Source organism: Carassius carassius, chromosome 8 (assembly GCF_963082965.1).
Source record: "Carassius carassius chromosome 8, fCarCar2.1, whole genome shotgun sequence".
Taxonomy (NCBI): Eukaryota; Metazoa; Chordata; class Actinopteri; order Cypriniformes; family Cyprinidae; genus Carassius; species Carassius carassius.
In genome coordinates, this window is record NC_081762.1 from 21,671,547 (window position 1) to 21,683,273 (window position 11,727).

Below are 11,727 nucleotides of genomic sequence, written 5' to 3' on the forward strand. Positions count from 1 at the left end.
CTTGCGTGTCTCAGCCAATCATTTCTCTTGCTGTCTTAATCAAGTATTTAGGTTTAGTTATATTTACTTAGCTGTTTAAACGTCCGCTAATATACAGTGGTCAACATTTGAAGCGGATGAAAAAATTTAATCAAAGCTGCCCTAAGACAATAACATTGTTTATGAAAGGTTTTGATCCACTTTAAATGTTGACTACTAGGATAGACCGAATATATAACAATCACAGAATACTTTTAATAGTTTACTTGTTATTACATTTACTTATCTTGTTATTACCTTAAATGAATGTGAAATGATTATTAGTATATAAAAGTAGTAGCCTAGTATTTTATTTATTTATTTATTTAGTATCTGCATGTCAGTGTGACCATTAACCAGCTTCAGAGACTTGTGAATATGCAAATGAGTTAAATTATCGAAATATGAACTTTAGATCTCAAGGGGTCTTCAAGTAAGGTTTAGGTTAAATGGTTTGACTGACAAATTTGGGAATCCATGCATCACATGAACAAACATTAATAAACATGAAAATAGGTTAAGCTCTTCCAAGCTTTAAATATTTGCAGTTATATCAGCATTGTTTAGTAACTTGTCCTAATTATTAATTTTTAGACATGGCATATAGTTGAAGTTCAGAAGCCAGGATCGCAAATGAATGTATATCACATTTATCTCTATTCTGTTGCGAATGTTAATTACTGCCATTGTGTGAATAATACAGGTGCTTCTCAATAAATTAGAATGTTGTGGAAAAGTTAATTTATTTCAGTAATTCAACTCAAATTGTGAAACTCATGTATTAAATAAATTCAATGCACACAGACTGTAGTAGTTTAAGTCTTTGGTTCTTTTAATTGGGATGATTTTGGCTCACATTTAACAAAAACCCACCAATTCACGATTTCAACAAATTAAAATATGGTGACATGTCAATCAGCTAATCAACCCAAAACACCTGAAAAGGTTTCCTGAGCCTTCAAAATGGTCTCTGACAATCATTGACACCCTTCACAAGGAGTGTAAGTCACAAAAATTAATTACCAAAGACGCTGGCTGTTCACAGTGCTGTTTCCAAGTATGTTAACAGAAAGTAGAGTGGAACGAAAACTGTGGAAGAAAAAGATGCACAACCAACCGAGAGAACTGCAGCAAAATCGATAGAAGAGCTTGAGTGATCTTCACAAGGAATGGACTGAGGCTGGGCTCAAGGCATACAGATGTGTCAAGGAATTTGGCTTCAGTTGTCGTATTCCTCTTGTTAAGTCACTCCTGAACCAGACACTCCTGACAACGTCAGAGTCATCTTACCTGGGCTAAGTCTGTGATGATTCGGGGTGCAATGTCATCTGCTGGTGTTGGTCCATTGTGTTTTTTGAAAACCAAAGTCATTGCACCCATTTACAAAGAAATCTTGGATCACTTCATGCTTCCTTCAGCTGACCAGCTTTTTGAAGATGCTGATTTCATTTTCCAGCAGGATTTGGCACCTGCCCACACTACAAAAGCACCAAAAGTTGGTTAAATGAACATGGTGTTGGTGTGCTTGACTGGCCAGCAAACTCACCAGACCTGAACTCCAGAGAGAATCTATGGGCTATTGTCAAGAGGAAAATGAGAAACAAGAGACCAAACAATGCAGTTGAGCTGAAGGCCACTGTAAAAGAAACCATGGTCTTCAGACCACCTCAGCAGTGCCACAAACTGATCACCTCCATGCCACGCTGAATTGAGGCAGAAATTAAAACTAAAGGAGCCCCTACCAAGTATTGAGTACATGTACAGTAAATTAACATACTTTCTAGAAGGCCAACAATTTTTTCAATTTTTTTTTATTATTATTGGTTTTATGAAGTATTCTAATTTGTTGAGATCGTGAATTGGTGGGGTTTTGTTAAATGTGAGCCAAAATCATCCCAATTAAAAGAACAAAAAACTTAAACTACTTCAGTCTGTGTGCATTTAATTTATTTAATACGTGACTTTCACAATTTGAGTTGAATTACTGGAATAAATGAACTTTTCCTCTACATTCTAATTTATTGAGAATCAGGTAATCCATAATAACTGATAAGCATCTAATTAGAAGTATTTTTGGGGGGATCTAAATAGGCCTACATAATCCAGATTACATGCAATCAGTTACCTACTTAAAAATTGCAGTCCAGACCAAACCTTATTTCAAATTACATGATGAAAATTGTAGTTAGTAATGTAATCTACCCTATTACATAAGGCATTTAAGCATAGGCGGAGTTTCACTTTTATGCATTGGGGTGGGGGGGACCCAGGGCAAACGAGCCACAAGTTTTTTCTTATATATGTTCTACATTTAATGTATTTATGTAACACATATTCTACATTAAAAATACATTTAGAAGAACAATAACTGCTGTACAAAGAGTAAAACAAAAACAAATGCAGAAAAGCCTCCTCTTTTTCCGACTTGCGTAGAGATGACCACTATTTTTCTTTCATCTTCTGGCAAATTTTCAGTCAAATCATTCTATGTGTGCTAGATCAGAGCCAGTTTCTTATTCTCCTCATAACTGAGAAACTATTTTTGATGTAGCCGAACTAGAGCCCTGAATTTCAGCCCGCGGGCCTGACGACTTTTTGACGCCCCTGGGGCCGGGCTTCGGGCCAATTTTCACACGGGCCGGGCCTCGAGCCTGTTGTAGGCTTCTCCTTATTTTTTAGACATTCATCAATTAGTGATGAAAAAAATGCTGGCTCAACGTTGTTTAGTGTCTCGCCTGCAGCTGAACTGTTCTGCATTCAAATACATGCAATAGGCTTAAACTTGCCTCAGAGTAATTACAACAAATATATCAGGGGAAAACAGAAAGAAGATATTTTAATGAATTACTAATAAATGGTATTTTCTGAACCTTTAGAGAGAAGTGCATCTTTATGGATTATGATTATAATGAAAGAGTTTTTCTTTTTTATTTGTTTTATTTTGTAAGTATAATTTTTTTTAAAGATATATTTATCATGTCTGTGTGGCATGTATTCGCTGAGTTTTGGTTCATTTTTGTAAAGTTCCTGTTCAAGATGAGACAGCAGGAAGTGCGCGTTTGTTTTCTTTACTTTATGAAAGCACATTGTTTTGTTGATATTGTGAGTGCATACAAAAAAGTAGACCCTTTACAGTTACAAATGGTGTATTACTCGAGTCTTACCTTTATGAGCAAAAATTATGGCTTATCCACTATTGGATATAGCGCACATTTAAATGTTTAAACATTGTTATATGCTGTTTTATATCTATAGATTTTGTTTTAGGCAAGTCGTGATGATTTTATAAGGCTAAATTAATCAAACATATACTCACTCACTGCTGGCCGCTTGATCATTACTTTAAAAAACTTATATTTAATGAACAAAAATGCTCCAAACGTTTTTATAAATTAACTTAATAAAAAGGAAATATAATCACTTTGCAATTACAAAAAAACGGATTTTGGAGCACAACTTGTTTTTCTATAACAAACTATAAAAAAATTTCTATAAAAATGTTAATGTCCTGGCAGTGAAAAATAGCTTGTTTTATATTTAATTTAATAACATTAATGTTATAAGTTGAGATTTAGGCTACAATAAATATTTTAACTGCTACTGTGTAAAAGGAACACTGCTGTAAAAAGCACCTTATTTTTGCAAACCAAATGTTATTGCACTTTTGTTCATATGGCAGTAGGGCTATTAAATGAAAAAAAATGCACAATACACTTGAATGCATTATTAGTTTTGTGCATAACAATGTGATAAATTGTGATTAATCGCAGACAATAATATATATATATTTTTTTTTTCAGTAGGTTTGAAATATTTTTTCAAGACTAAGTATTTAGTCATTGGATATGTTTCATAGCTATAGCTCATTTTAGTAACTTGCATAACAGTTGATTTTATACCAATTGACTTGAGTGGTGATTTTATACTGCAAAGTAATGTTTTTGCCATGTGTCTCTTTAAAAGTGACTTTCAAACTTCTAACCTGTCAGTGTCTAAAGCGTGTGGCTAGACATTAATACATTTTTTGCACATGACATGTAATGATGTAATAAAGTAACTCTTATTATGAGCATTTATTTATTTTAGTGCAGTGCTTAACTTTCATTTAAGTAATTAAATCACATTAAAAGTAACCCTAAATTGTGGGTTTCGAGTAATTTGAATATAGATAAATTAATAAACTCTCAGATATGTTTTACCCATTTATTTAAGCCAAATTATTTTAGAATGAATTTGGCCAGATGATGTATAGGCCTATAAAATTATGAACTTGTTTATACAGAGAGGAAAGAAGATAAAGAAGAAAGTCCAAAAAGGTACAGACAGAGGGTTAAATGTTTTAATTCAGTGCTTAAATAAGACCGTCTGCACAGAAAGCATCATCAATGGTGCCTCTAAACACACATTTGACAGGAGTGTTTGTCAGAAGAGAGATGCAATAAAACATCCTTTTTCAGAAACCTAAGACTAAGTGCAATAGATTTTTCTAAACATTTACACTTTGTCCATAGGTCGCATGTGTGCCGCTCATCTGAAACTAGAAAATGTTGCAAGTGTGACTGTAATACTTCAATTCAACACATGATGGCGCCATATGTTTATATTTGATCGCAAGCGAGAAATCTGTTGACATCCAGACACAGACGAAAAAAAGACGTTTTTTTTTTACTTAAAATGTGATAGTTACTCATTCAAGAACGGGTAGGGGAAAAATCTGCACAGTAAGCCATTAATTTATTAATTTGCACGTCTACTTTCGTAAATGAATCGGTCTATCATCTGATGCCTAAGCTACCATTCCTTGCTAAAAATTTATAAATTTATTTTTTATCATTTATAAAACAGATTTTTACATAATTAATAATAAAAATAAATGTTCTCGTCTGAGCTTTAGTGAACCATGAATGAAATTTGAAGCACTAGCATGTAATGAAATACAAGAGACTATTGATTAATTAATTAGATATTTTTACCAGTCTACTATACACCATATTTCTGAGGTGAATTATGCTTTTTCTTTGGTGATCCAGTCTTACATTAAGGTATTCTTATTTGAAGTTAATTTCATACATTACTCTGTTTAAACATTACCACATCACAGAATATGTTTCTATATGTCACAAAGTATGAAGAAGATGTTTTCTATTTTCCCAAGTGGATTAATTGTACATGTCTAAATGTAGGTAAAGTGGTTTATGAGTGACATGTGACCAAACATGAACATGTTCTGGGGGGCTTTACCTTGGAAAACGGTCAGTGTGAAGAAGGACACACACAAAGTGAGCATCTGTAGGTAACCAACATTTATTTACCATTATCAACTTTACAATAAAACCAGTAACATCTTTAAACATTAGCAAAATAAAGAACAAAATTGGTCAAATGTATTTACAGAGACCAAAAAGCAGATCAAGGCTCACATTTAACACATAACAACTCTGCTTCTTTTAAAACTTCAAATGTGAACATAGCAAGCTCAAATGTGTTTTTATTTTGTTTTGTTTTTTTTTAAGCCAAGATGAAATTAAAATGCGGTTTCAAACAAACGAGACAAAGTCTTCTGGATATTTAAAATGGTTCTCTATACACCACAAAATACTTAAATTTGGGTTAAAATATAGGAATGTAGAAAGTTGCCAAGTCTTTTTCGATTTCCTTTTTTTTCTCAACAGTCATTATATGTGGTGATGTTGGATCTTGCACAATTCATCGGTATAGTCGCATCTATTTGGGCTTGAAAGATGCTCCTCCTTGATCCCATCCTCAACTCACTCTTGCGTTGACATCCCGTTTCCAAGAGGTTTTGGCCTTCCACATCTTTGAGCCATTATCAGGGAAGTGAACTAGTGAATCTAGTCTGTCGTTTGTTATTAATCTTGAAGAAAGTGGCACGAGGAGTCTTTTTTTTCACATACATGTGTATATATACATATACATATATCCATGTATATATACATATGTATACATATACACATATATATAAATATATATTTTTTTTTCTTGGAAAAACAGTTCACAAAGTCCTTTGTGAAGTACAATCACTCCTTCTGTTCGGATGGTGCGGGTGTTGAGCTGGTCTCCTCTGTTGGTTTTGTGGGCTCTGCAGCAGCCTCTTCCTTGGGGGCAGCAGGTTCCTCAGCCTTGGCAGCGGGTTCCTCTGCCTTGGGGGTCTCTGCCGGGGCGGGTGTCTCCTCAGCCTTGGCCTCCTCCTCTTTCTTCTCCTCAGTGGCCGCCCCGTTGTCCTCGGGCTTCTCTTCGGCGGCCGGGGCAGCCTCAGCGACAGCCTCTTCCTTCACCTCGGCGCTCTTCTTGTTCTTCTTCAGCGAGATGCCCTTGAATTTGAAGGAGTTCTTCAGGGAGAACTTCTTCTTCTTCTTCTTGGGGGTCTCCTTGGTGGCCTCGCCCTCAGGTTTGGCAGCCTCTCCCTCGGCGGCAGGTGCAGGTTCGATGGCGTCGCCGGCTCCAGCCTCAGATTCCTTGGCTGCCTCCGCAGAACCGTTGGTGGTGGCGGCGTCTCCTTCTGCTTTGGCAGAGACGTCACCATTGGTCTTAACGTGGCCGTTCTCCTGAGAAAGGAAAATTAAATTTTCATTTTAATAATGCAACACAAACCCAAACGGGTGAATATTTACTACGGGTCTAGTATATATGTAGCAGGGCATTCCTTGAATCGTCGACGGACACATCAGTGACTCGTCACGTAAATAATAATGCATGTCTTCGCGGTGACGCCTTGCAGTAGCGCGCACCGCCGAGCGAGGGCGACAGAGACGCGCGCAACTCACACACAATGCCGAAGCGAGACAGACGGCAGCTCGTGAACAAAAGACTGAGATCAAGCTCATCTCATTCAGCTTCATTCACTATTTATCCAACGACGACGGAATAACAAACATACAAACGTCGATTTTTAAAAAAGTAACAAAATATAAGCACACTCATTGATAAGAATGGGGTTTAATCGCACAAACCCCCAAAAGGATGACCAAACGTGGACTCTCGCCTTAGTGTCTAGACTTTAAAGCCCGGGCGTCTACAAATGAAGACTCCACGCGCTTCACAGGAGAAAATAAATAAATAAATAAAGCAGAATGCGATTAAATATTACGACTGTAAAGAGAGAGAGAGAGAGAGAGAGAGAGAAAAAAAGGGTAAATCAATGATAAACTAAACAAAAACATGAAAATGTAACTGGTTAAATGTATGGGATACTAAATAAAAAGATTAAAAAGGGGAAATCGCTTAAAAGCAACATATTATGTTCTAAAACTCCAATTAGAACCAAATTGATCGCAACCCCCTGCTGTTAACCCATGCATGCTGAGTACGTGCAGCATCCTCCTACACAGATCGCATGGCAACAACACCGACCGTCTCCGAGCGCTAGAAACGGACGTTAAAGACGGAAATAAATCGTGAAAACGTTTAGAAAAATATCTGTTTTACTGCGAGACAGAAAACATGTGTCTGATCAGCCTAAAGTAGTGTGATTTGCGTAATGCTTCTCCAATGAAATCGCGTGCCGCGAGACATGAATTGATAAATACGACAATGACTGAATGGTAAACTAGCATTTCTTTATTTTTCACTACAAATCACCGCCTTCTCTGTTTTTCGATGGTTAAATCGCTGGCTGTGGTTTTGTAACTCTCTGTGAAGCACTTGTTGGTCGGGTGTGGGTGTGTCGCAGATGGAGATGAATTACCTGTCCGTTAGTCTTGACGGCAGCCGGGTCAACATCGGCGGCTTTCCCCTCCACAGCCACTCCTCCCTTTGATGCCTGGGATCCCATTATTCTTGTTGAGGTTTTAAAGTAAATGAAAAAGAACTCAAATTCAGCTAGGTGGGGAGAAAATTAATCCAGACCGACGGGCGTAATGTGCATCCAAAGGCGCAGGAAAGTTGTTGATTTTTCCCCCCTTTAATAAGGAAATCTTGAGATGATCCACTCTTGTCTTCCACCCGTGAGCGTCGAGGGCGACCTACTATTACCAGTCCTAGTGAACAGCGCTTCAAGATAACCCAAAGTCCCGCCCATGGGCGTGTCTCAGTAACGCCAACCAATCTGAAACACGGCCCCGCCCACTTATTGAGCGGTCGATTCCCCACCTCTTTTGATTTCGCATTAGGTCCATAGAAATAAAAAAAATGGCATCAAACTGGAAAGAAGATGGAACCGACGGTGTGACTTGTTGAATTGTCTGGTTACTGAGAGCAATGGGGCTTCAGCTTAATTGAACCCATTGAATTATACTCTAAAACTACAGCATTTAGGACTGGTGAATGTGCCTGTAGTTCATTGTACTCGATTGACTGTCTGCAAGACGACACTATTTAATGATTAATAACATCAGTGCATACTTTCACCTACTTCTCTGATAAACAACCTGTATGCTTCATTAAACCGTTCATGGTCAATAGTGAAGACTATAGGACTGAATTAACTGTTAGATTACATTTTACACTGCACTTTTACATTCTGGCTTATGCAATTTGATGATTTCTTTAGATTTTTCATATAGATTGTGTATAATGATATTTTCATCAATATTTACAGCTGATATAGTAATACATGAGCTCACTTCAGTGTTGAATTAGAAATCATCGCATGTAAAAAAAAATTGTTTGCATGAAGTGTTGAAATGTATTATGTTTTACAATGAACTGCATAGCATGACATAAGCATAAATGTTAATAATCAACTGCAAAAGTGTGATTTACAAGTGTAACACATGGAATAAATACTGCACCGAACAATGTTTTCCTGTTAGCCACATTAATAAGTAACACGAATTTGCACCAAACTACCATAAAATTTGATTGGACTCATGACCTTTGGCATTAAGAAAATCTATGAGAAGAGACGTCTCCTCCCTTTTAAAAGTTTATAAACCGATATAATTTATGATCCTGTCTGTATGATTTTATGGTTAATTCATTTTATTATCTGCATTTAAAAATGAGAACAGACCTGTGACCCATTTCGAGGCTAAGATCTAACACTGTTTTATTGGTTCTCACGGTTTATATTGATAATCAGATCTTCTCAAAGTGCCACCAAGGTTTCCCCGATACATATCATACAACATATTAAACTTTATCCCAGTTTTAATTCTCTTTCTCCTCTCGTCACGTACCCCTCTTGTTTTTTCTCTTCGGCCTTGTAAATGACAAAGTCTAAACTGTTTGTGGAGGAATGCGAGGCATGCAAACGCTCATGAAGAATGTTTCACCGCATCTGCATCTCGCCACTTTCTCAGAATGTCCAGAACCTCAGGGAGGGGGATCGGGGCAGAATACATTTTTTGTATGTGTGTCAGATGAGAGAATGTAATGAATAAGCTCATATATTGAAACAGTCTCCTCTTCTTCTCCAGGGGAAGGCTTGGGGGGTTGGGTGTGATGGAGTGAAGAGAGGGAGGGGGGAGTTTTCTTGTGCCTGGAGCTTTTGTGATGTGGTTCATTTTCTTGATGACGGGTCAGGACACATCACCTCATCATCCATGCGTCAGACTCTCGCTTTCCCCTTTCCTAATGGCTGAAAGGCCTTTATTGTAGCCAGATCATTTGAAAGCTGGAGGGAAGAGTAAATGGCCGGCGTCCTCCACAGTGAGGCCTGCAGTTCACACCTTCCATACAGCAGAGACTCTTCTTTGGCTGGGTGTTTCAATCCCTCAGGAGATGCCTGGCCAGAAAACAAATAGCTCCTGCAGGAGCAACATCTCGCATATGAATGTCAATGGGTGTGTTGATATGCCAGTGATAGGCCCATCAGGCCGGGCAGGGCAGGTGAGAAGTGGTTTTCAGTTACCGATGAGCTCTGTGACTGTTTTGACCACAGCAGGGAGTGAGAGAGGAGGAGGATGATGGTCTGAATGCGGGGGTTGGTTGCCCTACAGCATTATGGACTCAACTGTAACTAGATGCTGACATTACAGTGTCCAGCGCAGGGAACGCTGGGGGAAATTTGCCAAGGAAAGAAGAAATGACACATTCAAGTCTCATAGGATTGTTTCCAACCAAAGCAGAGTTTTTTTTTGGTAGTCTCAGTGGTAACCGCTGTGACCTTTAGGTCAATTGAGCAGAGTTCACATTCCTCTGAGTTTCCCAGATCCCCCTTGGTGCTTGGTGATGTGCTGCCCATCTCAGTAGTGATATCTCAATATTTATCAGTCTTTTGTAACATGTGTCATGTTAGAACTAAAACACAATCATGGCATGTTTCCCATGTGCTGTTAGTTCTTTTAATTTCGATGCAAAACAGAGCAACACATAAAAAAAATGTGGTATCAGAAAGATTTTTCAATGTTTTTTAATTAAGTCTTTTATACTCACCAAGGCTACATTTATTTGATCAAAAGTACTGTAATATTGTGAATTATGATTACAATTTTAAATGACAATTTTTCTCATTGAATTTTCAGCATCATTACTATTAATAGTTTTCTTTGACGATTCAAACGTTTTAACTGCATTTTATTTAAATATCAATATTTTATTACAGATGTCTTCACTGTCACTTTCGATAGGCTATACATTTTTGCATCCTTTTTATATAAAACTATTAATTTCCTAAAAAATAAATAAACAAATGTCTTTCTTACCCCAAACCTTGGTGTAGTGTAAAATTATTTACTTAACTTTTAATTCATTCATTCCAAACATCTTTAAAATATGAATAATGTTACACGGAAATGTGATATTCTTGAGTGATGACAAAAGTTGCCAGAGGACAAAGATCAAATGTGTGAAAGACTTTGACTGACTCATAAAAATGAATCAAAGTTTAACAGTTTTTACTTCTAAAGTTACATTCTGAGGTGCTACTAAAACAAATCTAAACTGCCTCTCACAAGTCACAAACAAGGAAGAACTGTGAAAAAATAAATAAAAATGAAAATAAAAACGTACAATGTTGACCACCGACTCTCATTAAGATAAAATACCAGTTTTCAGTGCATCCAAGATTGTAAGAATCTTTATTTAGATCTTGTAAAGCTCGTGAAGAGAATCATTCCATCCTCAGCAAGAGATGCAACTATAGATGGGCAGATAACTGAAAACATGTCTGTGTGCGTCGCACATGCAACACGGGCTAATCAACAGCACACTCTAAGGATCATGAGATCTAGCGCGTGATCGATTTGAGCCATGATAATTATACAGGTTATGTTGTTTTGTATAAGATCAAGGGCAAGACTCCATGACTCAGCAGAAGACACAGCACTCTTAAACTTTAAACTCAGCTGTCTGGAAGAGAAGTCAGCACATGTTGTTGCTCCTGTGTCCTCTGAGCAAACTTCGCCCCCGATGGAAGTGAAAGCACGGGGGAGGACATCGAGGCGAGGTACGTGACCCACTCCAAACTCTGACTATTACTTATGCTTAATAGCATATCTCTCTCTCTCTCTAAGATATGGCCTAGGGGCAGTTGACTGGTTTCTGCTATATTCGTCGTGGGGCATCTTATCTCTTTCTTGTTTTTTTTTTCTTCAAAACACTCAATGGCCGTTTTTGTGTGGCTGCCCAGATTTCATGCCTGAACACAGAGTGAGATTTATATCCTCAAAAGGCCCTATTGTTCTCCATTCAGAAGGCAACTGATGAGCATCACAAGCTGGGATGAGGGGAGGCAAAGGAGAGAAAGAAAGAGCCAGAAGAAAGATGTAACATTGTATTGCTTAAGAAATCGATGTATCACAAATTACT

The 11,727-nt window shown here is 37.5% G+C and overlaps 1 protein-coding gene across 1 annotated transcript; it reads right to left on the minus strand.

The window, feature by feature from the left end:
* Positions 1-5,306: 5,306 nt before the first annotated feature.
* Positions 5,307-8,007, minus strand: marcksl1b (MARCKS-like 1b). Its single transcript, XM_059556642.1, has 2 exons — positions 7,724-8,007; positions 5,307-6,584 (listed from the first exon to the last, which is right to left on the minus strand). The coding sequence occupies exons 1-2, from the start codon at positions 7,808-7,810 to the stop codon at positions 6,057-6,059; spliced, it is 615 nt and encodes a 204-aa protein (XP_059412625.1). The 5' UTR covers positions 7,811-8,007; the 3' UTR covers positions 5,307-6,056.
* Positions 8,008-11,727: the final 3,720 nt, after the last annotated feature.

Coding starts and splice junctions, on each gene's coding strand:
- marcksl1b (XM_059556642.1), bottom strand. CDS start 7,810: ATGGGATCCCAGGCATCAAAGGGAGGAGTGGCTGTGGAGGGGAAAGCC. Junction 6,585..7,723: donor CCGTCAAGACTAACGGACAG/GTAATTCATCTC, acceptor TTCCTTTCTCAG/GAGAACGGCCACGTTAAGAC.